Here is a 26,465-nt window from a genome sequence, read left to right as displayed (position 1 = left end):
ATCTCCTTGTGCTTCCGACGATTCCGGACTCTGGAATATTCCGGCTCAACCCGGGACGCTGGTGGCTCACCCCTGTGATCCAGGAGGCTGAGAACGAGGCAGGCCCCGCTGAGAGAGAGAGCGCGACTCGCTCCTCAGAGCCAGACGTGGGGGTGCGGCTCAAGTGGCAGAGCACCAGCTGAGGGGCGGCCCCTACCCGGCGTGCAAAGGAGGGGTGGGGAGGGGCCGGGCCGGGCTCTGAAGGGCAGCCGCGTGCACGTCCATCCCCGCCGGAGCCCCGCGGCCGCGGCGGGGGAGGCCGGCCCGGCTCCTGGTCCACCCGTGCCCGGGGACAGGGCGCGTGCCTGGGCTCCGCCACCACACCGCCCCCGGCCCTCGCTCGACGCGGTCTTATTCCAGTACTGGGGCTCGAACTCGGGGTCTTCCACCCTCCCTTAGCGTCTTCACTGGGGGGGGGGGCCTCTGCCACCTGAGCCAGGCTCCACCTCCAACCTCCGGGTGCTTCGTGTCCCCGCGAAGCCGCCGGGGGGGGGGGCGGTCACCCCAGGGCGGCCGGGCTGGGCTGAGCTGGCCGCTCGTGTCACACCCCCGCGACGGGCTCGGGTGACGCTCTCCACCGCCACCCACCACCTCCGGACGTCACACCCGACACCCCCGCATCCGCACGGCCCGCCTGCCGTCCCCTGAGAGGCGGCGTCCCTCGGGGGAAGCGGGGGGGGCGCGGCCAGGCCCCCCTCACCCCACCCCGGGGCGCCTGCGTGCCGGAGCCATGGCCAGTCCGTGGCCTGGGGCCCGCCCCTCCCCCCCCCCCCGCACCGGCACCGGCGTGGGCCCGAAGGGCGAGTCCTGGGTGGACGCGCGTTCCGCGTGTCCCGGAGGCCCGGGGGGGGGGGGGGTGGCTGTCCACGGGGTGGCCCGGCGGACGGCCACGCCTTCCCACGTGTCCACCTTGTCATTCCACAAAGGTGGATTGAAACTCTACAGGTTCCCCCCGTGCCCAGGAGCGCGGTTCCCCCATTCCGCCCCCACCTCCATCCCTGGGGTTAGGAGGAGCCGGGTTCGAGTGTCGCGGTTTGGGAGTCCATTGGAGTATCAGCTCCCTGGAGACCCGGGAGCTCGTGGACTAAGCGCGTGCCTTTGTGACTACTGCCGCGGGGACCGTGCACCTAGCACTGTGAGCAGAGTGACCCTCGTGACTGTGGCCCAGCCCCCCGGTACTGGTGAACACAGTCCACCTACCAAAGTACACCAGTACCGCACGCGTGGCCCTTGGAGTACGATGTACCCAGCCCGGTGTGAGCAGGGTACACGCGGCGGTCGGCACTCGGTGCCCAGCGCCGCTCCGAGGGTGAAGACGGGGTCTCTGCACAGCTCATGGGCTGTGGGAGGAGCAGCGCGGGGTGGGTGGAGCCCTCTGGGTTTGTTTATAGAGACCTGGCCTGGGGAAGGGGAGCCCTGGCGATGATGCAAGCACAGGAGGGCCCTGGGAGGCGTGGGGAGGGGAGAACGGCAAGTGCAAAGGCCCTGAGGCGCCCGGGGGGAAGCCCCCGCCGTCCCTGCGGACGCTCCGGGAGCCTGCCGGCCTGGACAGGACCCGGGGTAGGCAGCCGCTCCTGGTGGGTGCCTTCCAGTCCTGCCAGGGCCTGCAGCTCCCGTGGGCAGCCACAAACAACTGGTAGAGCCAGGTCAGCCGGAGGCGTGAAGGTCGGGGGACTCCCCCTCCCGCAGGGGCCTGGCCCTGACGCTCCCGCACCCCTGGCTTCTAGAGAAGGTGGGTGAGGCCGCCTGGGACGGTTGGATTCTTCCCTCAGAGCCATGGGGGGGTGGGGGGAGGAAGGGGCCAGAGCCGCCACCCTGGACTCTGAGCGGGACTTGCAGCGAGGGACGGACCCTCAGCCCCGCGGGGTCCCCACGGGGCCTGGGAGGTGGAGGGCCACGGAAGCAGCTCAGCGAGAGCAGCGGCGCGTTCGTGCTGGCCACGAAGGCCCGCGTGGCGGGGGGGCGGGGGGAGCCAGCCTGGCCGGGACGCCCCATCTCCCCGCGGCGCCTCCACCAGCGGGGGCCCCGGGACCTGGACACCGCGACCGGGAGACCACAGGAATTCACGTCCCAGGTGTGGGAGTGGACCCGCGGGCGAGCAGGCGCACACGCGCGTCGTCCTGAAAAATCTACGTTTCCCTGACAGCTGCCCGGGGCTGAAGTCGGGCGTAGCCACGTCCCGTGCCCCTTGATACAAAAGGTTACACACCTAGCTGGGCGCCAGCGGCTCACCGCCTGCAATCCTAGCTACCCAGGAGGCTGAGACCTGAGGATCACGGTTCAAAGCCAACCTGGGCAGAAATGTCCCTGTGAGACTCTTAAACCCAATAAACCACCCAAAAGCCAGAAATGGCGCCGTGGCTCAAGGCTCACGTGGTAGAGCACTAGTCTTGAGCACATAGAGTCTCGGGACAGCACCCAGGCCCTGAGTTCAAGACCCACGACAGACAAAAAAATAAAAAAAACGAACTGGGTGCGGGTGGGTCCCGTCTGTAAACCCTCACTACTCAGGAGGAAGACGGCCCCTGCCGGGGGCTGTCCTGTCCTGCCTTGTGTGACAGGTAGGCAGAAGTTTCTAGAGAGGTGTGGCTACGTCTTCAGCCTGCCTGACTGGTGCTCTCTGGGACTTAGTTCTTTGCAGCCAACGTTCATGGCTTCTAATTCGCGCGTGTGCACGCGAATGTGACACCACGTCCGCCGTGTCGCTTAGGAGGGGTGCGCGTCCTGTCGCCCGGGCTGGGAGGGCAGGGCGACCGGGTACCGGCCGGGTGGGGACCCAGTCCCACCACCAAATAAATCACAGGCCGCGGCGTCGTTTGAACCCTTGGATTCACAACCCAGCCGGCTGTTTCCCAGCTCCCCTTGCCCGGGCCAGGCCCCACCTTCGGTCCCGCGGGACGTCCTGGGCCCCGCCCCACGGGTGACGGTGGACCCGCCCGCACGCCCGCCGCGTGGGTTCTACGCATGCCTCGCAGGCTCCCCCCACCCGCACTGTCTTCGGGCAGAATAAATATGTCAAATAAAAGCAAGCGGAGAGAAGAGCGCCTGTTGCTTTTCAGCGATGGAAACAACACTCCGTAGCAGATAACTCCTTCTCTCTGTGTGTGTGTGTGTGTGTGTGTGTGTGTGTGTGTGTGTGTGTGTGTCGGTACTGAGGCTTGAACTCAGGTCCTGGACACTGACCCCCACCTTTTTCACTCAAGGCTGGCGCTCTACCACTTGAGTCACAGCTCCCATGGTTATCTGGAGATCGTTCTCTCGTGGACCGTCTTTCCCGGACTTGCGTTGAACCAGGCTCCTCCGGTCGTGGCCTCCTGCGCAGCTGGGATTGTAGGCGTGAGCCACCGGTGCCCCGGCCCAGCGCTGGAGTCTGATAACACGTGTTCCACGGCGCCTCGAGGGCGGCCGTGTGCCGGAACGGGGCTGGATCTCGCGCTCCACGACCGAGCGCGAGGCCCCCACGGCGGTCCAAGGACACCAGCGGAACAGCTCCTAAAACGCAAACGCACACCAGGCCCCGAGGGCTCACCTGTCATCCCGGCTGGCTTGGAAGTCTCAGAATGTGAGGATCACGGTTCGAGGCCGGCCAGAACAGGACAGAAAGAAGCCTAACAATGGGGGGTGGGTCGCAGTCCAGGCCCGCCCCGGGAGGGGAAGTGAGACCCCCTAAAAAACAACCAGTGAGAAGAAGCAGAGCTGGAAGCCGGTGTACGTCATCAGGAGAGCATCTGCCTGGGGTGTGCAAGGCCCGGAGTTGGAAGCCCCGTGTCTCCTCCCTACCCCACCCCCGTGGGTTGGGATGGTTCCGGTGATGATCGCAGGCCCGGGTCCCGGCTGGCAGGGAACCTGAGGGCGGCTGACGGGGGCCGTCTCTGAGGAACAGAGCCTCCTCCCGGAGCCCATCCGTCCACGCACGATCTGTGCATTCTCCTGCATTCTACGCAAGTAGAACGTTCCCAGATCACGCACAGCGAGAGGGTGCGGGCGGAGGGGAGCCCGCCGGCCCTGTGGCCCACGCCAGGAGCAGAATCGCCGCAGCCCGGACGGGACACGGTGGGGGGGGGGGCCGGGGGGGGAGCTGTCGGTGACGCCAGCTCGCTTGCCGGCTGGTGAAGTGGACGGCGTGCACACGCAAAGGACGGGAGAGACGTCCGAACACAGGAGGCGGGGGGGGGGGGGTGGGGGTGGGGGTGGGGAGGGAGGCGCAGGCTGTTGGTCTGGGCCGGGGCGCAGCGGACGGAGTTCCCGTCTGTCCAAGCACCTCCTGAATCCAGACTGTGCCCTTGATAATTTGGGTGTCTGCTTTGCTTTGTTCAAGTTTTCTGGGTGTAACCCCCAGTTTCATGCGCCCCGGATACTCCTCTCATCAAAACTCTGCTACCCAGAGGGGCACCGTGGCTCACGCCTGCAATCCTAGCTGCTCAGGAGGCTGAGATCTGAGGGTCCCCGGTGCAAAGCCAGCCTGGGCAGGGAAAGTCTGATCATCTCCAGTTAACCACTAAAAGAGCTGGAAATGAAGGCGTGTCTCAATCGGTGAAGACTTGAGAGAAAACAAAAATCAAAACAAACAGCAGGAGTTCCCAGGCCCCGAGTTCAAGCCCCAGAACTGGCACCAAGATACAGAACCAAGCCAACAACTCTGCTACCCTAAGGGACTCCGATGGTACGTTATGCAGTCACTGGACAAGGCCTTGCTCTCGAGAGCACCCTCCCCGGGCGGGGCTCCTTCCCAGGGAGCGTGGCGTGCCGGGGGATGAATGATGAAGTGACAGTTACACTTCAGAGCCACGGGGACCTGTGCCCGGCGTGGACTTGGCAGAGGCCCGCCCGGTGCATGCCAGCAGAGGGGAAGAGAGAGCCAGCATGCATGAAGATAAGACGAGCAGACGGAAGCCTGGGGACTCGGGGACGGGGGGGGGGGGGGGCTCGCCCCGCAGATCAGATCGAGCGTGTGTGTGCACGCGCGTGTGCGCAGGCACCCTCTGGTACCGGAGCTTGAACTCAGAGCCTCGCGCTCTTGCTTCCCTTCATTGGCTCGAGGCTGGTGGGCTCCGCCGCTCGCGCCGCAGCTCCACGTGTAGCTCGTTTGTTTGTTTGTTTTTGCTGCTGTATGGAGATGCGCGTCTCGTGGCCTTTCCTGCCCCACCATCCTGCGACCTCAGCCCCCGGGGTAGCTAGGGTGATGGGTGCGAGCCGCGGAGCCAGCCCCAGGCTCTCTTGAAGGACTCGGGATCCAAAGACTGGGTCACGGGAGCTGGGACGCCCACGCCAGCCGGTCCCTTCCTCCCGAAGAGCGCGGGGTGGGGCGGTGCAGACGGGAAATCCTGCCTACGCCGCGGTGGGGGCCACGGGCCACCGCCGAGCTCAGAAACCACAGGTTGCACATCTGTACGGGGGCCTGGGCCGCCGGACGAAGCCCCTGACCTGTCCCCGCTCCCGGAGCCTGGGACGGACGCCCCGGGCCGGTTCCCGTGGAGGAAGAGCCTGCCGCGGCACTGTTCCCAGCAGCCCTTGCTCCCCCCGGCTCACAGCTGCTGCGGAGGAACCGTTCCCAGCAGCCCTTGCTCCCCCCGGCTCACAGCTGCTGCGGAGGAACCGTTCCCAGCAGCCCTTGCTCCCCCCGGCTCACAGCTGCTGCGGAGGAACCGTTCCCAGCAGCCCTTGCTCCCCCCGGCTCACAGCTGCTGTGGAGGAACCGTTCCCAGCAGCCCTTGCTCCTCCATGGCTCACAGCTGCTGTGGAGGAACCATTCCCAGCAGCCCTTGCTCCCCCCGGCTCACAGCTGCTGCGGAGGAACCGTTCCCAGCAGCCCTTGCTCCCCCCGGCTCACAGCTGCTGCGGAGGAACCGTTCCCAGCTTTCCTTGCTCCCCCCTGGCTCACAGCTGCTGCGGAGAAACCGTTCCCAGCAGCCCTTGCTCCCCCCGGCTCACAGCTGCTGTGGAGGAAACCATTCCCAGCAGCCCTTGCTCCCCCCGGCTCACAGCTGCTGCGGAGGAACCGTTCCCAGCAGCCCTTGCTCCCCCCGGCTCACAGCTGCTGCGGAGGAACCGTTCCCAGCTTTCCTTGCTCCCCCCTGGCTCACAGCTGCTGCGGAGAAACCGTTCCCAGCAGCCCTTGCTCCTCCATGGCTCACAGCTGCTGTGGAGGAACCGTTCCCAGCTTTCCTTGCTCCCCCCGGCTCACAGCTGCTGCGGAGAAACCGTTCCCAGCAGCCCTTGCTCCCCCCTGGCTCACAGCTGCTGCGGAGGAACCGTTCCCAGCAGCCCTTGCTCCCCCCTGGCTCACAGCTGCTGCGGAGAAACCGTTCCCAGCAGCCCTTGCTCCTCCATGGCTCACAGCTGCTGTGGAGGAACCGTTCCCAGCTTTCCTTGCTCCCCCCGGCTCACAGCTGCTGCGGAGAAACCGTTCCCAGCAGCCCTTGCTCCTCCATGGCTCACAGCTGCTGTGGAGGAACCGTTCCCAGCAGCCCTTGCTCCCCCCGGCTCACAGCTGCTGTGGAGGAACCGTTCCCAGCAGCCCTTGCTCCCCCCGGCTCACAGCTGCTGTGGAGGAACCGTTCCCAGCAGCCCTTGCTCCCCCCGGCTCACAGCTGCTGTGGAGGAACCGTTCCCAGCAGCCCTTGCTCCCCCCGGCTCACAGCTGCTGTGGAGGAACCGTTCCCAGCAGCCCTTGCTCCCCCCTGGCTCACAGCTGCTGCGGAGGAACCGTTCCCAGCAGCCCTTGCTCCCCCCGGCTCACAGCTGCTGTGGAGGAACCGTTCCCAGCAGCCCTTGCTCCCCCCGGCTCACAGCTGCTGTGGAGGAACCGTTCCCAGCAGCCCTTGCTCCCCCCTGGCTCACAGCTGCTGTGGAGGAACCGTTCCCAGCAGCCCTTGCTCCCCCCTGGCTCACAGCTGCTGTGGAGGAACCGTTCCCAGCAGCCCTTGCTCCCCCCTGGCTCACAGCTGCTGCGGAGGAACCGTTCCCAGCAGCCCTTGCTCCCCCCGGCTCACAGCTGCTGTGGAGGAACCGTTCCCAGCAGCCCTTGCTCCCCCCGGCTCACAGCTGCTGTGGAGGAACCGTTCCCAGCAGCCCTTGCTCCCCCCTGGCTCACAGCTGCTGTGGAGCAACCGTTCCCAGCAGCCCTTGCTCCCCCCGGCTCACAGCTGCTGTGGAGGAACCGTTCCCAGCTTTCCTTGCTCCCCCCTGGCTCACAGCTGCTGCGGAGAAACCGTTCCCAGCAGCCCTTGCTCCTCCATGGCTCACAGCTGCTGCGGAGGAACCGTTCCCAGCAGCCCTTGCTCCCCCCTGGCTCACAGCTGCTGTGGAGGAACCGTTCCCAGCAGCCCTTGCTCCCCCCTGGCTCACAGCTGCTGTGGAGGAACCGTTCCCAGCAGCCCTTGCTCCCCCCGGCTCACAGCTGCTGTGGAGGAACCGTTCCCAGCAGCCCTTGCTCCCCCCCCCCCCCCCCCGCTCACTCCCCCTGTACATGGCCTCAGGGGTCTGCATCCAGACTTGCCCGCTCAGACCCCTGCCATTGGCTTGGCGTCGTGTCGTGGCTTCATCGTAACTCCGTTCTATCCGCCGTGGCCCGGGTGTGGGTTTGGGGTGTCACGCGTGGCTCGTGCTGCCTTTTGCAGAGCTCAGCATGGACCGAGAGGCTCAGCTCAGTCCGCCTTTCTACTCAGAGCCACCAGGGCCCGGAGCCCCAGCCCAAGGTCACAGCCAGGAAGTACTGTCACCGGCGGCGGCGGCGGGGGACAGGAACGGAGAGAGGCTGGCTGGAACCAGCTACCGTGTTGTGGGAACGCCCCGAAAGCCCACCTGCACCCCCAGGTCAGGCCCCGTGCTCACGCCGTCAGTGAGCCTGGGTCAGGGAGTGTCCCCGGAGGGCTGGCATCCTGGGACTCGAGGGGGTGCCGAGGGCCGGGCGAGAGCCAGCCGCGCTCAGGGGGCCGTGTGGCCCCCATGGGACGCGTCCACCGCCCGGCTGGTCACGCGGAGGCTCGGAGCGTTGGCGAGGCGCTGGATGACCACGGAGCCCCGTGTGTTGCCGGCAACATGTTTTGAGTGTGTCTCCTGCCAACACCTCCAGCCCTGGCACCGCGGTGGCAGATTTGCCCCCGGGGGCAGATCTCCACGCCCGCCTCGGGAAAGAACCAGAAAGGAATGTGGAAGCGTCCCCCGGGGCCGAGGTGACACTCGGGGTTTGTGGTCACACCCGAGGGAACAGGTGACCAGAATTGACACAACACAGAGTCATCCGACCGGGCCCCGTGCCCGGAACCGCCGCCCCGTCCTGTCACCAGGTGTCATGTAAATGCCACATTCGCTCTTGGCAGGACTTCCGGATAGCGCACGGGAACCAATGTGTGACCGCCGCCCCCCCCCCCCTCCGGTCCCCACCACGGCCCGGCCCGCCGACGCACCCTGCGTCCTGTGACCAGCGCTCTGAACGACAGGACCCGCGCCGGCACCGGCTGAGGCCGACTCTGACCCCGAGGGGCCGTGGCCTCTTGGCCCCTGACCACAGGAGAAGAGAGTTGGCGTCCCTCGGGAGGGAGCAGGCGACCGCCCCGCCGTGGCACCGCCGGCGGGACCTTTAGGAAAGGACTTTGTATGCGTGTGTGCGTGCAGTGGAATAGTAGGCAGCCCGGCGCTGTGGGCAAGCCTGAAAGACACAGTGCCATGTGAAATGAGCGGGCGCAGAGGAGCCAGTGCTGTGCATTCCACTCCTCCCAGCTCCCCGGTGTCGCCGGCCGGGGGCTCAGGCCCTGCAGATCCCGGGTGTCCCTGGAAGCAGGGCCAGGTGTGTGTATGGTGGGGGGAGATGCTCTGTCCTCAGGAGATAAAGGGGCTGAGTGACAGCACCCAGGCCTCCCCACCCTCTGGGAATTCTGATCGACACAGACAGGTGTAGATCCCCAGCATCATCGTCCCCAGAATTCCCGCGTGGCCCCGTGCCCCGCAAACACCACCCCCTTTTCCTGTCTCCTCCAGTTGCATTTTTTTTGCAGAATGTCGTGAAAGTGAGAGGCGTGTGCTATAGCTGGGAGGTCTGGCTTCCTCCACCTGGAGAAAGAGATGCCCTTGGGGGGCCCGTCTCTCGTTATTCCGGGGGTGTCACTGCGGTGTCCGTGTGAGACAGAGATGTCTAGGCGCTAGAACCGTCTCTGGTCCTTCCAGAGGGCCCCGGCTGGTTTGCGTTCCAGGGGTGTGCTGCCGAGGTTCTGGGCGGAACTCGGCGCCGGGGCGCGCGGCGTGGGATTCCGTGGTGTTCCGTTGCACGTCCTTAATGATTCATGGCGTTGGACAGCTGCTCTGCGCTCACGTCCCGGTCCCCGTCCCCGTCCCCCCTCCTCCCCCAAGATCGTCTTTGGTCCAGGAGCTAAGCTGGCTTTCCTGCTCGCTCTCTTTTTAAGGTTAAATAGTAACCTTTCTGTATGAGCAGCTATCCATGGCGTGGCGGTGTCCTCGCCATATTTCCCTCCGCACACGTGATGAACTTCGGTCACCGCGGTGCCATTCCTCTTTCCGGGCCAACCTTTCCCCTGTTGAAAGTATTTTAATGGGCTTCCTAATCTGTTTTCACACATGAGTAAGCAGCTCTTTATATGTTTTGGATACAAGGGTTTTGTCGGCTGTGTAATTTACAATTATTTTCTCCTTGCCATTTGTCCTCTTTTTTTTTTTTTTCCTTGCTTGCTTGCTTGCTTTCTCTTTTGTGCAGCACTAAGGCTTGAACTCAGGGCCCGAGCATCCTCCCTTCGCTTTTTTTTTTCTGCCACTCTGGCTTTTGGGTGGCTGACTGGAAGGAAGAGTCTGGCTGCCTGGGCTGGCTTGCCATGGCGGTCCTCAGATCTCAGCCTCCCGAGAAGCTGGGCTTGCGGGTGTGAGCCGCCGGCCTTTGCATTTTCTCAACAGTGTCTTTTGGAGAAACAATAAACGATAAAGTAGGACCGCGGAAGAAACACGGCCTCTCACGGCAACCTCGCAGTGCTGGGGCGTGTGAGCACAGACCAAGAAGAAGGTAGCCAGCCACGGCCCTGCCACGGGTCACAAGATCAACCGTGAACTTCCCACCGCCCCCGGCTTCTGGAAGCCCAGTAAGGGGGCACCGGAGAGAGAGGAAACAGGGGCTCCCTTTCCCGGGCTGCGGAGGGCGACAGCACTTCCAGGTGGCCGCAGTCTGGAGGAGGAAGGCCAGCCAGCCGGTCAAGGCCATGGGTCCTGGGTCCAGGCGCTAGGGATGGCAACGGACCCCGCCCCCCCCCAGTTTCCCCGGGGGGCAGAGACAATCGTGTGGCTCACACCCCCTTTCCGCCCGGTGTGGCCGCGGGCTGCTGCTGGCCCGGCAGAGCCCTGGAGACGCTCTGGGCAGAGGCGACGGCTGGACGCGTTCCCGGCCTCGCGCCCCGCGGGCCTGGGGGTCGTCAGAGCCCGGAGAGCCTGGGCCGGGGCCACGGCGGGCGGAGGAGGATGCGTGCGGTCATCGGAGCCCAGAGGACGAGCAAGTACCCTGCACGCAGCTCGGCTGTGTCCATGGCAAGAACACTTTCTTCTCAGGATCCCCATCGTGCTTTGACGCCAAGCCGCCTTAGCTGCTGGCCCCCCTGTTTTTGAATAGTTCCGGTACAAAAGCTGGGAACCCCGTCTTAGCACCTGGAGCCAAACTCGCGGCCCCAAAGCTTCCTGCAAAGTGAGGAGCACTGCAAGGAAGCTTGAAGCCAGAGGCAGGATTGGGGGGGGCTCCAGGGGCGAGAAGTTGGTCTTCCAGGAAGTGGGGGTCCTGTAGCGCTCAGAGGCGAGCCCCCCAGGCTGGAGGAGGAGAGGCAAATGCAGAAGGGCTGGCTGGGGCCCCCTGGCCACTGGTGTCCGGGGACCAGGTGTGATTCCGGCAGCTTCCCCGGGGCCACACCGAGCGGCGGGAAGAGGGCTCGGCCTCGGAGAGCAGCACGGGACTTGGGGAGTCGGGAAAGGGGGGATGTGGCTCTCTGGCCGATGGGAGCTTTGAGAACGAAGGCCGAGGCCCTGGGACACAGGACCATGAAGACTGGGAACCAGAAATGCCCCTAGACAGTCAGTGGGTGGGCAGACAGGAATGGTCCCGAAGCCATGCAGACCACCACCTCCACCCAACTCGCAGACGCAGGACTGCAGACCCTCCGCCCAGCCGGGGAGGGGGACTCGAGGGCACCCCGGGCTCCGCCACCCCGGAGGCTGCGCTTCCACCTGCTCTGTAAGGACATCGGCCCAAAGGTTCACGCTGAACCTTCCCACGGGAGACGGAGAGAGCTTCTGATGCCGAGTGGAGGATCGCCGGCCCGGCACGAGGCAGTTCCCAGACGGCCATGACGAGGCCCCCCCCACCCCCCAAGTCGAGTGGAAGCCCGACAGATTGGGCATGAGAGTCCCAGTGAGACCCAGCGACTGCGCAGCTGGCCTCAGCACCCGGAACCCGCCGCCGCCGTGTGTCCTGGGGTCCCTGTGACCCCCCACCCGACAGCCCTGGCTCCCGTCCAGCTGCCTCCATGCCTCCGCCAGGCTGGCGGGGCTGAGGGTGTGGCCCGGGGCCAGCCATGCACGCAGCACGGGATCTGAGCCTTCGCTGCCTTCGACCTCAGCCCTGAGCGGCAGTACCCCGGCCTCCGACTGGAGCCAACAGAGTTACAGCGGGCTGGACCCCGGACACACCTGTGTCCCTCCCGCGTGGACAGGAGTCTCAGAGGCGACCGGGCAGACGGTTACTTTGTTATCGAAGTGCAGTGATGCCAACCGGACACTGGCAGCTCGCGCCTTGTCATCCCAGCCACTCAGGAGGCTGAGATCGGAGGGTCGCCGTTTGAAGCCAGCCCGGGCAGGGAAGTCTGCGAGACTCTTACCACCAGCTAACTAGCAGAAGCCAGAACTGAGGCATGATTCAAAGAGTAGAGCACCAGCCTTGAGTGAAAAAAGCTAAGGACAGCACCCAGGCCCTGAGTTCAAGCCCCAGAACCCACCCCGCACCCCCAACCACATAAACACACATCCAGTGACGCCTCGATATCAATTAAATGGCGCTCCTACCCTGGTTTCATATGTTTGTGGCCCCTCCTGCCTTCTCTCAGGACCTCCTAATGCAACGCCCTTGATCTAGAGCTCAGTGGGTGAACAGTTAAAGGAAAGTTGCAGGAGACGTAGCACAAAGTTGGCCAGCTCCGCGGCAATGTTTACTCCACAGACACGTGGTCGGTGTCAACGCGACGCCGGCGAGGCACCGCGCGGACCTGCCCGCCCCGCCTCGCGTTCCCCGGGTCACCGGCAGGTCTCATGGCAACAGGAGATGCTGGCAGAGGTTGAGTGCAAGCAAAGCATACCCGCGCGTTGTAAAGCAATGCCACCCTGAAGGTACTTGAAAGCATCAAACAAAGCCAGAGCCAAGTGACTCACCGGGGGGAAAACTATGGCGTCTCGGTGGCGGACCACTCGTTACGGAGCAGGTTTCTTTTCCCCTTCTCCTTTTGCTGCTGTTCCTGTCCTTTCGTTTTTACAAGTTTTTTTTTTTTTTTGATGGTGCTAAGGATTGAACTCCGCCCCGTGCTTGCTGGGCACACATTCTACCACTGGGTCACACCTCTAGCCCCTCCCCCTTTTTTGCCAGTCCTGGGGTTTGAACTCAGGGCCTGGGCGCTGTCCCTGAGCGTGTTGCTCAAGGCTAGCCCTCTACCACTTGAGCCACAGCGCCACGTACAGCCTTCCCCCCCCCCCCGTTTATGTGGCACTGAGGAATGGGACGCAAAGCCTCACGCGTGCAAAGGCAAGCTCTACTACTTAACGAAGACACGTTCCCAGCCCGCCCTTCTTTGACGTAGGGTCTCACTTCCTGCCCAGAACTCGACTGGACCTCAGTCCGCCTATTCTGTCCCCTGCGGTCTCTGGGATGCCGGGTGTGTGCCACCACGCCCAGCCTCTTCTCTCAAGGGGGCGTCTCGAAGACGCTTCTGCACAGGCTGGCCTGGAACTGTGATCCCCCTGATCTCAGCTTCCGGGGTGGCTGGGATGGCAGGCGTGAGCCACGGGCACCCGATTGGCCTCTGGTTTTGATCCCAGCTCGACACGACACCCCACTGGGAGTCGCCGTGCCCCACTTCCTGGGGGCATCTCGGCTGGTCACCTGTTTCTACCGCTCTGAAAGTGTCCTGGGAGGAGCTGCTCACCCCGAGGCAGTCGGCATTTAGGTTCGTGGTTTCCCTCTACAAGAAGTCTTGTTCTTGCCAGGCAGGGCTGAGTGGAAAGCCTCCTTTCTCTGAACTCTGCTGAGAATTCTGTTGTGATCACCTTCGGTTTTTACCTTTAAATGCGAGTGCTCCAGGGAGCGTGATCAGGAAATGGGGAGTAGGTCTGCTTAGGATTGTCCTTGCTGCACAGGAGACCCAAACACAAGCCTTGATCTGACCCCGGAGGGTGTCAGGATGAGGTTCTGGGCAGGGAAAATAACACCGAGGGTGGCCTGCATTTCCCTCTGTGGTCCCCTCCTTGTGAGCGCCACTGAGGGAGGAGAAGGCAGCCGTCAGGATAGGCCGTCCTTGCTGCAAGTAAGGCCCAAGGATCTTTCTGGGCCCAAGACTCACCCAGAGAATCTGAGTGTTTCCCTTTTCCAGCTACATGAGGCTCCATTGTTTAAGATATTCATTTCAACCCAAACCAAATATGGAATTCATCTTGCCAGGCCAACGGATGGAAAGGCAATGGTTTGGGGGTTGGTTTGGTTTTGTCGTCTTTGACAGCGCTGGGCTTTGACCTCGGGCTATTGTACCATGCCTCCAGCTGGAAGAAGACTCCAAGAGTGAGCTAGCAACTCAGATGTGGAAGGAAAGAAAGGAAAAGGATTCGAGTCCCAGGCGAGAGGATGTCTGACCTGGCGTGGGACACCCGTCACCGGACAGTAGAGACAACGTCGTTGGCTGGAGCGGAGCTTAATCTTGACTGTCGGCCTGATTGGATCACGCAATGCCTAGGAGATTCCTCAAGCATGCCTCTGAGTGTGTCTGAGAAAGTTGCGTGCAAAGATTAGACCATGAGGCTCTGACCTAGTGACAGGATTAATCCTGATGGCATTATTGGGAGGTGGTGGACGGTAAGAGGAGTCTCGCTGGAGGAAATAGGCAGCTAGGGGTGTGACTTTGGAGACTCCATCTTGTCCCCACCCCTTCCTGTATTCCTTCTCGCCTGTTTCCTGTCTGCCGCGAGAGGGGACAGCCTCCTCCTCCTCACGCTCCAGCCGCCACAGCGTTTTGCCTCACTAGAAGCTCGGAATCCCTGGAACCAAGGACGGAAACAATTCCTCAAGTTTCTATCAGATGTTTTGTCACAGCAAGGCACAAGTAACTAATGCCGCCAGCATGTCAACACTACGCAGTGGTTACTGTTAGAGCAGTAGGCCCCTCACCCATAGCTTAGCATGCGCCTTTCCTAAGCAACACTAGGCTCGTTTAGCCAGGGCAGTAAGTAATTAGCCCCTACCTCCCAGTACCTTGAGATAGCACTCCTTTGGAGTAGCTATAGCCCCACAAGGCAGCAGGATTCCCTAAACCTCGCAGGCCTTGTAGGTCACCTTGAGATGACACTCCTTTGGGGCGGCTATAACCATGCAAGGCGGCGAGATCTCCCAAACCTCCGAGGTCATAAAGGTCATGCAATGCAATAGCCAGCACTTCTTCTCACTTCTCTCTGGTGAGAAGGGGTCTAGCTGTTCCTTTTGCTGGCAATCAACCTTTGCTTTGTTCTTGTGCCTGGATGTCTCCGTGGTTGTCTGGCAAAGCCTAATTGACTAATAGTTACCCTAGGGGGAAACTGTTGAGTGAGCCAGTGTGTGGGTTTTGGAACCAGCATTTGTAATCTGCGGCTTTTCAGATTTCCCGAACCATCAGGTTGTAAGTGATAGAAAACCCCGCACCTGTCCCGGAGCCCCCTAACTAAAGACTTCCATACTGAACCCCGGCTGACCTGGGCTTGCCCCCCCCCCCCACAACCTGCCAGAGAAAACAGCTCACCGCTTCTCAGCCCTCAGCACCTGGGCTGGGGACCACAGGTCCGCAGTGGGCCAGAGGTGGGCTTCGAACTGGGCTCCAGCTGCGTCGGCTGGCCTCCTGAGCCGCGGAGCCCTCCCCCTCCGAGCGCGCCCTGAGACGCGGCACGTCCCCTGGGTTCCGAGGTGCTTCCCTTCCTGCCTCTGCACCACCACAGAAAGCCCGCGGCGGCTCCCGCCCGTCGGGGTAGGGACGGAGGTGCTTGCTCTGTTGGGCCTCTCGAGGAGATTTCTCCCAGAGGAGGAGCAGGATTCCTGGCCCAGCCTGAGGAGTCATGGGAAAGAAGTGTTCCAGAAGGCCAGAGCAGGGGTGGTGGGTAGGAGGCAGCCACACCGCCGCCCTGCCCACCTACACCCAGAAGCTACGCTAGGCGGGCAGAGGCGGCAGACAGTAACGGCGGAAGGGCCAAGTGGAGGCCGGCCAGGCTAGACGGACGGCTGGGAGACGAGCAGAAGGGAATGTGGCCCTGGGAGAAGCCGCGCTCACGCCCGCTCCACACCCCCACCTCCACGGTGACTCCCGGGGGCCCCGCCGCGGGCTGGCGCAGCTGCCCCCAGGGTCCCTGTCCCTCTCCTGCTGCGGCCCCGTGGACCACCATCCCCGCTGTGCCCCTGACCCCTGACCCCCGAGGTGCCACCTTCATCCGCTCCCGATCCGGGAACACCCACCCCTCGTGGCTGGGATGAAAACCTAGCGGCTCCCAAAGCACATAAATGGGCCACGCGCCGGGGCTTCTGCCTGGAATCCCAGCTGCTCGGGGACGGCTCACTTCGAAGCCAGCCCGGGCAGGACCGTCTATGACCCTTATCGCCGATGTGTCACCAAAAAGCCGGAAATGGAGCCGTGGCTCAAGCAGCAGAGTGCTGGCTTTGAGTAAAGAAGAAGCTCAGAACAGGACCCAGGCCCTGAGTTCAAACAGGACTGGTACCAAAAAAAAAAAAAAATGTCCGCCCCGCCGTGTAAACTGGGAAGGTGCTGTTGTCGGGCCTCTTGGAGCCGCCATGAGCACACAGAGTCCTCCTCTCTTGTCATTTGCAACCTGTGGCTGGAGGAGGCAGGCCGGCGCCACTTGGGGGCTCTTGCCTCGGAGGGGCTGCGTGCCCCCGTCTGCTCTACCACCTGTTTGGCATCGAGGCACAGGACGTTCAAGGGCCCACGGCCGGTGAGTGGTAAAAACCAGGCTCGCCGCTCGAGGCCTCTGAAATCCGGGCCTGTGTCCCCAGCCTGCGCCGCCCCGCTACCGGCCAGACTCCCGCCCCCCCCCCCCCCCAGTGCACCTCCATCCCCTTCCCTCCTCCCCTGCTCCCCAGACACAGCTCGGCTGGCACTGCCAGCCAGCCCCTGTGAAGTCACCAGCTCATGGCTCCTTGGTGTCTGGAGCCACTTGCCTGGTGTTCTGTGAGGCTGCCAGGGGCAGGATCTGGGCACTCACTGGGCCTATTCAGGGGGCCTGGCCATAGCCGGGGAGAATCGAATGCATTGTTCGCTCTCCAGGCCCTAGACGCTTGAAGCAGAGCAGAGGAAGGGGCGGGGTGCCTTCCTGGAAGAAACCAAATGGGCCAACCTGCCAGTCCCTTGGCCAGGACTTCTTGGGTTACTGTGGCCACTGCCCAGTCCCGTCTGGGCGCTCGGGAGCAGAGCCTGCACGGGGCAGGTTCCCGTTGCTTTCCAGATTGGAGGCTCCGCGCCGGGTGCCCCGGTGTCTCCTCCCCGCCTTCCACCGGCCTCTGCTCTTCTCCGAGCACCTCCTGTGTCCGTGGCGCTTGCATTTCGCACTCAGTTCCTCCTGCGGCACGGCCTTGTCCAGCTTGATTCTGGGTGTGCTCTTTGTGCCTTTTCTCCCAGCCAGACTGGAGGTGGGGATTTGATCCAGTTCACCAAACCTGACCCCCCTCCCCCAGTGACCCGACCTAGGGTGCTGATCTGTCGGCATCCAGGTTTCCCAGAGGGTTTGTTTGCTTAGGGTTGAACACCGCGCGTGTAAACCCTTCTTCCTCCTCCTGAAGCTCCGCAGGGTAGCGTGCCAGGCGGATGGCGCTGTGCTTTCCCCTTAGCGCCCTGTCTCACGTGAGAAGAGACACAGGCCACGCCTATTCTTCGAGGGCATCAGGCCACCACGGTGGGCTTTCCCCCCCCGCCCCCAATACTTGAATTTGAAGTCAGGGAGGGTCTTACACTTGCTAGGAAGATGTTCCACTGGTCATTCCTGGTTATATTTTGAGACCCAGTCTCACCTTATGCCTGAGCTGAGCTGGATTTGTGAGGCTTCTGTTTGTGCTTTCCCACATTGCTGGGGCGACGGCCCGCACCACCACCACCGAGCCAAAAAGAGCAAACCAGTGGTGTGCAGCCGATGGCCTTCCAAACTCTCCCTCTCTCTCTCTCTCTCTGTCCTGGTCTGGCTCCAAACCATCGTCTTCCCTGACCCCCGTTGCCGCCTCTCGTGTAACGAGGATTCCAGGCTCACCGTGATGCCCTCGACCCCTTCTGTGGGTGAACATCTGGGTCTCCAAATGCATAGCAAAGGTGCAAACGTGTCCGCGAGAGAAAGTTCCGGAGACGACCCCCCGGGTGTGGAAGCGGCTCCGCGGAGGCACGCGCTTCCTCCGGGCCTGATGCAGCCGTGCGGCGTGGCTCTGGCCAGAGGCTCCGAGCTGGTGCTCAGGACAAACACGGGTGCTTCGGCCACCGGGGGCCGAGGCATCAGAAGCCGCTGGGGCCGGCTCCCTTCTCGGGGACCCCAGAGGGGCTTGCTTGGGGTGCTGCCACGGGTCATTTGGGGGTGAGCCTCCTCTGCGGTAGAGCTGGCTGAGCTGTGCTCAGGTGCAGGTTGTAACCTCTCCTGACCTGCCCCAGGGCCATGGGACACACACGCACACACGCGTGCACACACACACGCGTGCAGCCGTGGGGAGCTGGGCACCCTGCGGGCCCCGTGGCCTGTGGAGGGGAGAGCCGGGAGCATGGAGGAGACGTTCCCCACTGTCTGGCCACACAGGGAGGGGCAGGACAGTGCCCTGCTGAGGATGGTCACGGGCAAGGGCCCCATCCCCGGCAGTCCTCTGAGGGCCTAAACCACGCCCCTTGCCTTGGCCACGCCCCTTGCAGTGGCCATGCTTTCATTGGCCACGCCCATTGGTGTTGGCCATGCCCCTTGCTGTGGCCACACCCCTCACCATGGTCACACCCCTTGTCTTGGCCATGCCCCTTGGCCTTGGTCCCACCCCTTGCTGTGGCCACACCTCTCTTGTTGGCCACGCCCCTCCATCTTGGCCACACCCCTTGCTGTGGCCACTCCCCTCGCCTTGGCCACACCCCTCCACCTTGGCCAATGGCTCCTTCCTTATTGGGAATTGTTGGTGTCACGCAGCTGGGAGCCTGGGTCTTGGCGGCCTGAGGGGCCAGGCTACCTCTCTATGGCCCACCCACCACGCCAGCCCCACCGCACTGAGAGTGCCACAGCAGGCCCTCCCACTCCCCTTGATTCTCTGGGGGGTGTGTGTGTGTGTGTGTGTGCACTAGCACTGGGGGCTTGCACTCAAGGCCTCAGGCTCCACGTGGCTTTTTAGCTCAAGGCTCTACCACCTGAGCCACACCACTGCTTCTGGCTTTTTTGCTGATTAATTGGAGACAAGAATAGGGTAGATTTTTCTGGCTGGCGGGCTTTGAACCCAGATCTTCAGGTCTCAGTCTCCTAGGCATTTGGGATTCCTGGTGTGCTGGAACCCAGGACATAGGTGGAGACCCTTAGGTGGAATGCCCTAGGGCATTCTCCGAGCCGGGGGGGGGGGGGGGGGGGGGCTGGGAACAGAGGGGCATACACGGATCCCGCGTGGACCGTGGCCGAGACCCCGGCCCAGGGCTCAGCGATTGACCCATCCTGTCACCAGGCGCTGTGTCTGCTGACATCTGCGGGTTGACTGACACACTTCAGCTTCCATTCTACGATTTGACGCACGTAACTAATGAGATGAGACCCAAGTCCAGATCCCCTTGGAAAACACAAGTCAGCGTTGGGTGACTTAACCGTGCGCATCTCCCTAGCTTGCAATCACAACACCACAGGCTGTTTTTGCACAACAGAAGTTCGCGTTCTCCGGTTCCAGAGGACGAGTCCGACATCAGGGCCGTGGCAGGGCTGGGCTGCCCGTGAAGCCTGCGGCCGATGGGGCCTCCTCGCCACGTCCCGCGCCTCCGTGTCAGCCGGCCTTGGCTTCCCACGCTCTCTGCCACAGACGCCCCTCTGCTCCCAGCCTTCCTCCTCCCAGAACACCCTAGGGCAAAGGTCTCCACCCATATCCCGGGGCTCCTACACACCTGGCAGTGCAGAAGAATGGGAAGGCTGAGCCCCAGTGGCTCACGCCTGTAAACGTCGTTACCCGGAAGGCTGAGATCTGAGAATCCTGGTTCAAAGCCAGCCTGGGCAGAAAAGTCTGTGAGACTCTTCTCTCCAGCGAACTGGGAAATTAACTTCTGTCTCTCCCTCTGCCTCTGCCATCATCTAGACTCTGTGTGTGTGTGTGTGTGTGTGTGTGTGTGTGTGTCCTCTTCTCTTACACTGACATTTAGGGAATTGCCCGAGGGTCCATCCTGATCTAGCAAAACTTTATCCCTGTTTGCCCTATTTCCAAATAATGTCGCACCCCTAGCGACTGGGGGCGGCGCCCTCCTTGTGTCTTTCTGGAACACAGGGCGGTGGGGTGAGGGAGGCTGGGAAGTGGCGAGGACGGCTCCGCCCCTGTAAATCCCTGTCCTCGCCCTCCCCGAGGCGGTTGTGGTTTGGGTTTGGGTTCTGGCTATGTTTTGGTGATACTGGGACTTGAACTCAGGGCTTCCCACTGGCGAGGCGTGTGCCCTGCCAACTCAAGCCGTGACGCCAGGCTTTCTCTTGGCACTGGTTGTTTCTTCCACACGCGGACTGCGATCCCGCTTCCCCCTTCCTCGGTCGCCGGGCTGGCAGGCAGCACCGCCGCCCTCGGCGTCTCCCGTTGGTTGACATGGAGTCTGGCCAACTTGGGTCTTTTTGCCGGATCTGGCCTGGAACTCTGACCCTCCCAATGTCAGTCTTCCGAGTCGCTGAGATTAGAGGTGTGCGGCTCCCCTCCAGACTCCCCTCCAGTTCTCGGCGTCCTCCTGGCTCCTTCCGCCGCGCTTTCGAAGCCCCTCCCCAGCCACACCCTGCTCCCAATCTCCCTGGCCCTGGACCATCCTGCCCCCCAGCAGGTGTCCTGTGACGGGGGGGGGGGGGGGGGGGGTTGGCGGAGCCTGGCCCCTGCCTGTCCGTTTGTCGCGTGACCTCTACAGCAGGGAACCTGTTTCCACTAGGCACACCCCGTGGGGGGGGGGGGGCTGATGGAGGCGCAGGATGAATGGAGAGCACAATTCTAACGTTTATGTGAGCTGGTTGTCACTGCCTTGGGAGGGTGGGGAGGGAGGGGAGGGAGGGGAGGGCGGGGAGGGCCCTTCCACCGCCTCTGGGCCTCGCCGCTCACGGCTCCACTGTCTCCCACAGCCTCCAGCGTCTCCTCGTCTCCGTCCACGCCCACCCAGGTGCCGAAGCCGCCCACGTTTCCCCTCGAGTCCTACAAGCAGGAGCCTGAGCGCCTAGAGAACCGCATCTATGCCTCCTCGCCCCCGCCCGAGCCCGGCCAGCGCCTCTGCCTGGCCTTCCACAGCCCGACGCGGCCTCCGCTGGCATCCCCAACGCACCTGGCTCCCCCAAGAGCCGTAAGTCGGGGCCCCGCTCTCCGCCGGAGCGGGGCGGGGTGGGTGGCAGAGGGCGGCGGCGGGCGTCTTCTCCACGGCCTGGCCGAGGTGGACGTGGGGCACCGCGGGGCGCGTGCGGTTTCTCGTCGTCAGTGCCAAGGTGGGCAGGCGGTGGGCAAACGCACGGCGGAGGGAGGAAGAGGGCCGGGGAGCGATGCCGGTGCCCTCCGCCGCCGCCGCCGCGTCTGATCCGCCCACCGGGAGACTGGGACGCTCAAGTCAAATGCTGCAGGTGGAGCGGAAGAAGAAGAGGGAGGGAGGGAGGGAGGGAGGGAGAGAAACAGGGAGGGGAAAGAAAGGAAGGGAGGGAAGGAAAGAGAGAGAAGAAAAGAAAGGGAGAGACCCAGCTTCTCCACTACATATCCAAATCCTCACGCCACGGCCATGTTTTCTTCAAACGTGAATTTTTCCCACATTCGATCCCCGGTCGGCTGAAGCCGCAGACTTTGAGACTGTGGGTCGAGAGAAGCTGCCGTACCCCGGCTTGGGGAGGGGTCGCAGAGTTACCCACGGTCCTCGAGAGCTGCTCGAGGTCTAGTTGGGCCCCCCGCCGCCCTGGATCCTCAAGACAAGGCTTCGCCTCCCTGGGCTGCCGTGGGCCCCGCGCCAGCCCCGAGCTCCCGCTGCCCGGAGCCGCCCGCGCTGCGTCCGCACGGGCCTCAGTTTCCTCTTCCTGGGAGGACGCCAGCCACACTGGGCCGGAGTTCACCCTGCTGGCTTTACCTTAACCCGAGTACATCTGCAAAGACCTTCTTTCCAAGGGAGGCCCCACTTCCCGGGGGGATAGAGCCTGTCTCCCCCCCCCTGCCCTGGGCGGGCATGTCACCACTCTTATCGCGTGGGAGAGAGGATGTGTCGTCAGGCCGAGAACAGACTGTTGCCATTCTTCCTGTCCATTCACCCATGGCTTCCTTGAAGGCGTGCTGGCACACTGTTCATTTGCTTGGCAAGGGCTGAAGTGTAATAAGGTCTTGTTCCGCCTTCCGGAACGTGCAGTCTTGCTGGGCCGCACGGCCGCTCTGGGGGGCACCCTCTGTAAAAAGCGGGGGAGTGGGGTGGGGAGGGAGTTGCCAAGTTGGAAGCAAAGCCACACTTGCAGGAGGGCGGGAGGAGGGGACTCACCCCTGATGAGGGCCCAAGGCAGCTGTCCCCGCTGAGCCGCAGTAGAAGAACCTTCTAGAAAACAAACAAAGTCATGGCTCCGGACTGGGAAGGAACAGGAACGGGAAGGAAGAGGCCCCGCGGTGTGGCTGGGCCCCTCTCGGGCTGGAATCGCTGGTAGCCTAAGCCGGCCACCGGTGGCTCGCACCCGTAATCCTAGCTACTCAGGACGGCTAGCGGTGATCCATCAGCTTGTAGCAGACAATACTCATTCACCGGCCAGTGGGCCAGGGGCAGGGCTGGTGCGGGCAGACAGATGGTGGTGACATACATGGGCGGGGCCAGCATCCGATCTCCCTGGAAGGTTCTAGAAAATACCTGTGAATTGAGCAGAGAGGCTTCGGACTGGTCACGCGTGGCACGGCACCTCCCGTGGGAGGCCGTCTTCTGCTGTGGGTGCGGGAGTGGGCACACAGACCAGTCCGAGGGTCCCGGGGAAGGATTTGAGCCGAGAGCTGGAAATCATCCGACTGGAAAAGATAACCGGCGCTGTGATGGGGGAGGCAAAAAGAACCGGGGGAAATACGCGGGGACTGAAGAGAGACCCAGGACGGCTGGGCCTCCGAGGGACCTCCGGGGGGCAGGCCGAGAGCCCGTCGACCAACCCCAGCAGGAGAGACACAGCGAACGGGCGTTGCCGTGTTCCACACACTTGGAGGAAGTGGCGGCCAGCCCAGGTGCACCGACTGGCCGTGGGACAGAAGGACTGAGGTCACGGTGACCTTCACAAGACGGCTTCTCTGAGCCCTACGTAGTCAAGGGCCGAAAGCACCCGCTGCGGGCTGAGCGCACACGGGTGGAGGAGAGGCCGTCTCGCGTGTGAAGTCTCTCAGGAATCTCGGCGTGAAGGACAATGGAGGCGACGAGCGTTCATCGCTGTGGGGGGACTGCCAGGAGAGGAGCCCCCGGGAAAGGAGGGGTCAGGATGAGAAGGGGAATCCTCCCCAGCCCGCTCCTCGTCCCCCACGCTGGCTCCCGCCTTCCCCAGGGGCCTGAGGCACCCGCGCTGCCGAATCCTCCCGGAGGAACTGATTCCCATCCTGCCCAAGGCACAGAGGGGGGCAAACTCAAATTGACTCCGTCCATGAAGCCCGAGGAATAGCTCGTGATGGCCTGAGCTTGCTAGTTCCCGAAGAGGCGAATGCTTCCAAGTAGAGGACTCAGAGACTCAAAAGAAAGCGTCTTCAGGATGGAAGGAAAAAGAACCCTCTAGGCTGGAGGAGGAAGGAAAGGGACCTCAGAGACAGAGAAAGTAGAGAGAGAAGACACCTCAGAGACGGAGAAAGAGGAAGGAGAAGAGGCTTCGGGGGTGGAGGGGGAGAGGTCGCGGTGTCACGGAACTCAAGCTGGGCACCGGTGGCTCTCACGTGCCAGTCTACCCACGCAGGAGGCTGAGATCTGCCGGTCACCATTTGAAGCGAGCCTGGGCAGGGAAGCTCATGAGACTCTCTTCATCCCACTAACCATCCAAACAGCCAGAAGTGGAGCTGTGACTCAGGCGGCACAGTGCTTGCCTTTAGCAAGAAAGCTAAGACACAGCAGCCGCCTGGATCGTGAGTTCGAGCCCCGTTACTTACACAAAATAAACAACAAAAAAAACAGGTTTTAACCTTTCAGTGCCCTCGAAACAGGAAATAGCCAGGGTGGCCTGGAGGTGAGTTTAATGGACTTGGTGATGCGTTCTGAAGCAGAGGGGGAAGAGAAAGCAGGGAAGGAAAAGAACACCTCCCGGCCTAAGCAACAAGAGGCCCTGATGAAATTGCTGTTCGATTTTGGTTTGGGACTCTGAGAAGCTGGTGACGTGCCAGGTAGTAAACAAAACCCAGAAAAAAGAGGAACCAGCTATGTCCAAGAGTCAAAGAACTGGGCCACCTTGTCTGACTTCCCATCTGGCCGCCCCTCAGGGCCATTACAGACAAGCAGCGCGAGTAGGAAAAGCCCTCGGGAACTGGGTGAGTGCTCCGTCAGGAAGCACTCCGTTTCCAAGGGAAAGAGGAGAGAAAAGCATACCGAACAGCCGGCGTTGGAAGAAGCAGACTTAATCCTGGAAACAGAAGGGAACTTCAGAAGAAACGTGATCAGCGTGTTTACAGAGATACAAGAGAAGGTTGTAATATAAACATAGGAAGGAAACATAAGAAACCTACCATCCAGGTATCTTGGAAATGATAGAGGATCCCAGTAGCTCAGTGCACTCGCCTGAAGGAAGAATGAACAGTCTAGAACATCAAGCAGAAGAATTCCATACGAATTCAATGCAGCCAGGCACCAGTGGCTCATACCTGTAATCCCAGCTTCTCAGGAGGCGGAGGTATGACAGTCGCAGTTCAAAGCCATCCTAGGCAGCAAAGCACCACAAAGCTAGAAGCGGGGAGCAAAGCTCGCGTGGGTTTCTGAGTTTAAGCCCCAGGACTGACACACACGCACGTACACACGAATACAGTGCAAATGGCCACACCGATCATCAACGAGGAAAGAGTAAGAGAGAGAAGACAGGCTCAGAAGTGCCAACATCAACAGCAAAGGGAATAGAACAGAGGACATAATTAAAGAAATAACGGGAGAAGACTTCCCAGAACTCAAGGATTCCAGCCTTGAGATTGTCAGTGCTCACCAAATACCAAGTATAATTGGGAAAATACAGATTCACTCCTAGGCACAATTTGATAGCATTTTGAATTCTGGTGATACACAGGAAACCATTAGGGCTAGAGAGGAATGGGGGTCAGATACATCAGCACGCCCATCGCTGAGCATCTGAGAAGCTAGGCGTCCACGAGCAATGCCACAGGCCCTGGGAACCCTTGGAACCTCCAATCCTCCACCCAGCCAAATTGGATTTTGAGGGTAAGAGAAAGGTATCTTTTGATACTGAAGAATTCAGGATTTTTTTTTTTAATTTTGTATACTATCTTGGAAAGAACGATTCAAGAAGCCGAGCACCGGTGGCTCGTGGCTGTAATCCTAGCTACTCAGGAGGCTGAGATCTGAAGATCCTGGTCAAATCAGGCCGAGACGTCCATGAGGCTCTGATCGCCAATTAACCACCAGAAAAAAGCCAGAAGTAGAGCTGCGGTTCAAGGTGGGGGGGGGGCGCAGATCACCAGTTCTGAGCAAAAAGACAAGCAGTCGTACCAGGTCCTGAGTTCAAGCCCCCGTGCGCCAGCCCAAGAAAGGTCAGAGGACATACTTAGTCATCTGAAGTGCTTTCCTCCCACCCGGACACATGAAAAAAAAAAAAAAAAGGAAAACAAACTTTTAAATCGACAAGTAAAACTTGAAAGCGGGATCATCCCATCTCTACCTAGAAGGGCGGGGGGAGGGGGGAGGGTGGCTAACGGGGATGCGGGGAAGGAAAGATGGCGGGAGGAATCAGAATGGGAATCGAGGAGGCTGAATGCGCGGAGAGAGGCAATGTCGCCGATGCCGCTTGTCACGTGACTATGCCGCAACTTTTTCACTTGGAGAAGAGAAGGGAGGAAGGGGAAGGAAAGCAGGTGGGGGCCGGGGGGGGGGGGCTGTCCCCCATGGACCTGGGGCGGGGCTGGAAACGTGCCACCGCGTGGAGGCCTGTGGGAGTCAAGCCTCCCCCCCTCCCCTCCCCTCTCCTCTCCTCAGTCGGCTTGGCCTTAGGACTCACTCTGGGTAAGGAAGGACGCGATGGCCCAGGAGGAGATGGGTGAGGTGCAGAGCTGCCGTGTCTGAACCTCAAGGTGGGGGCTTCGGAGGCCCACGCCGGGCCGGAAGCTCGTTTACTGTGGGCTTAGGGAGTTCCACGCCAGCACACCTCTCTCTCTTGCTATTGGGAGGTGGTGGTACCTTTAAGAGGCGGGGCCTAGTGAGAGCTCTTTAGGTCTTTGGGAGATAAGGGGACCGCACCCCCTTCTTCTTCCTTTTCAGGGTCTGGCTTTTGATGTGTGGTTCTGCTCTGCCTTGTGGTCCCCGTCCCCACGGACTCAGAGCAAGAGGGACCCCCAGAAACATCAGCCTTAGTCTATCCCTTTGCATCTCGGCGATGCTGTGTAGAGATGGAGAGCTGGCCCAGGCCAGCGCGGGTCCCGCTCGGCCCCGCTCGGCCCCGCTGCGATTCCTCCAGGAAGCCCGGAGACCGGTAGAGGAGGCAGCACAGCCCGCCCTGGCAGGACGAAGCGGAGGGGGTGAAGTGCAAACGCACCCGTGGTATAAAACAGACTGGGCGCGGTCAGCCCGGGTCCGCGATGACACTTCCCTGCCTGGCGGGAAAGGCTGAGGGCCCGCGTCCTTCAGCGAGCTGCCGGAGGGGAGGAGGTCTGTGGGGAAAAGCTGTTCCCATCTAGGGCACTCCTCTTGTCTCCTTCCAGACATCGTGTAGAGAGGCCAGAGACCCCGACCTGCAAGTCCAGCGTGAAGAAAAGGATTCTCTGTCCGTCTTTTTTTTTTTTTTTTTTTTTTTGCCAGTCCTGGGGCTTGAAC

At 62.0% G+C, this 26,465-nt stretch overlaps 1 protein-coding gene across 4 annotated transcripts in view; it reads left to right on the top strand.

The window, feature by feature from the left end:
• Positions 1–26,465, top strand: part of Prkag2 (protein kinase AMP-activated non-catalytic subunit gamma 2) — a 152,368-nt gene that overhangs the window by 67,091 nt on the left and 58,812 nt on the right. For 3 of the 4 annotated variants that reach the window (XM_048340494.1, XM_048340493.1, XM_048340495.1), the window contains one exon: positions 20,599–20,813. In XM_048340494.1, the coding sequence (XP_048196451.1) occupies positions 20,599–20,813 (215 nt within the window). Of the gene's footprint in view, positions 1–20,598; positions 20,814–26,465 lie in introns of those variants that run through there. The other variant, XM_048340496.1, reaches the window with a different exon arrangement.

The sequence above is a fragment of the Perognathus longimembris genome, chromosome 2, assembly GCF_023159225.1.
Source record: "Perognathus longimembris pacificus isolate PPM17 chromosome 2, ASM2315922v1, whole genome shotgun sequence".
NCBI lineage: Eukaryota > Metazoa > Chordata > Mammalia > Rodentia > Heteromyidae > Perognathus > Perognathus longimembris.
Note: the sequence above shows the minus strand (reverse complement) of the source record. Positions and strands in the feature narration are given on the sequence as shown.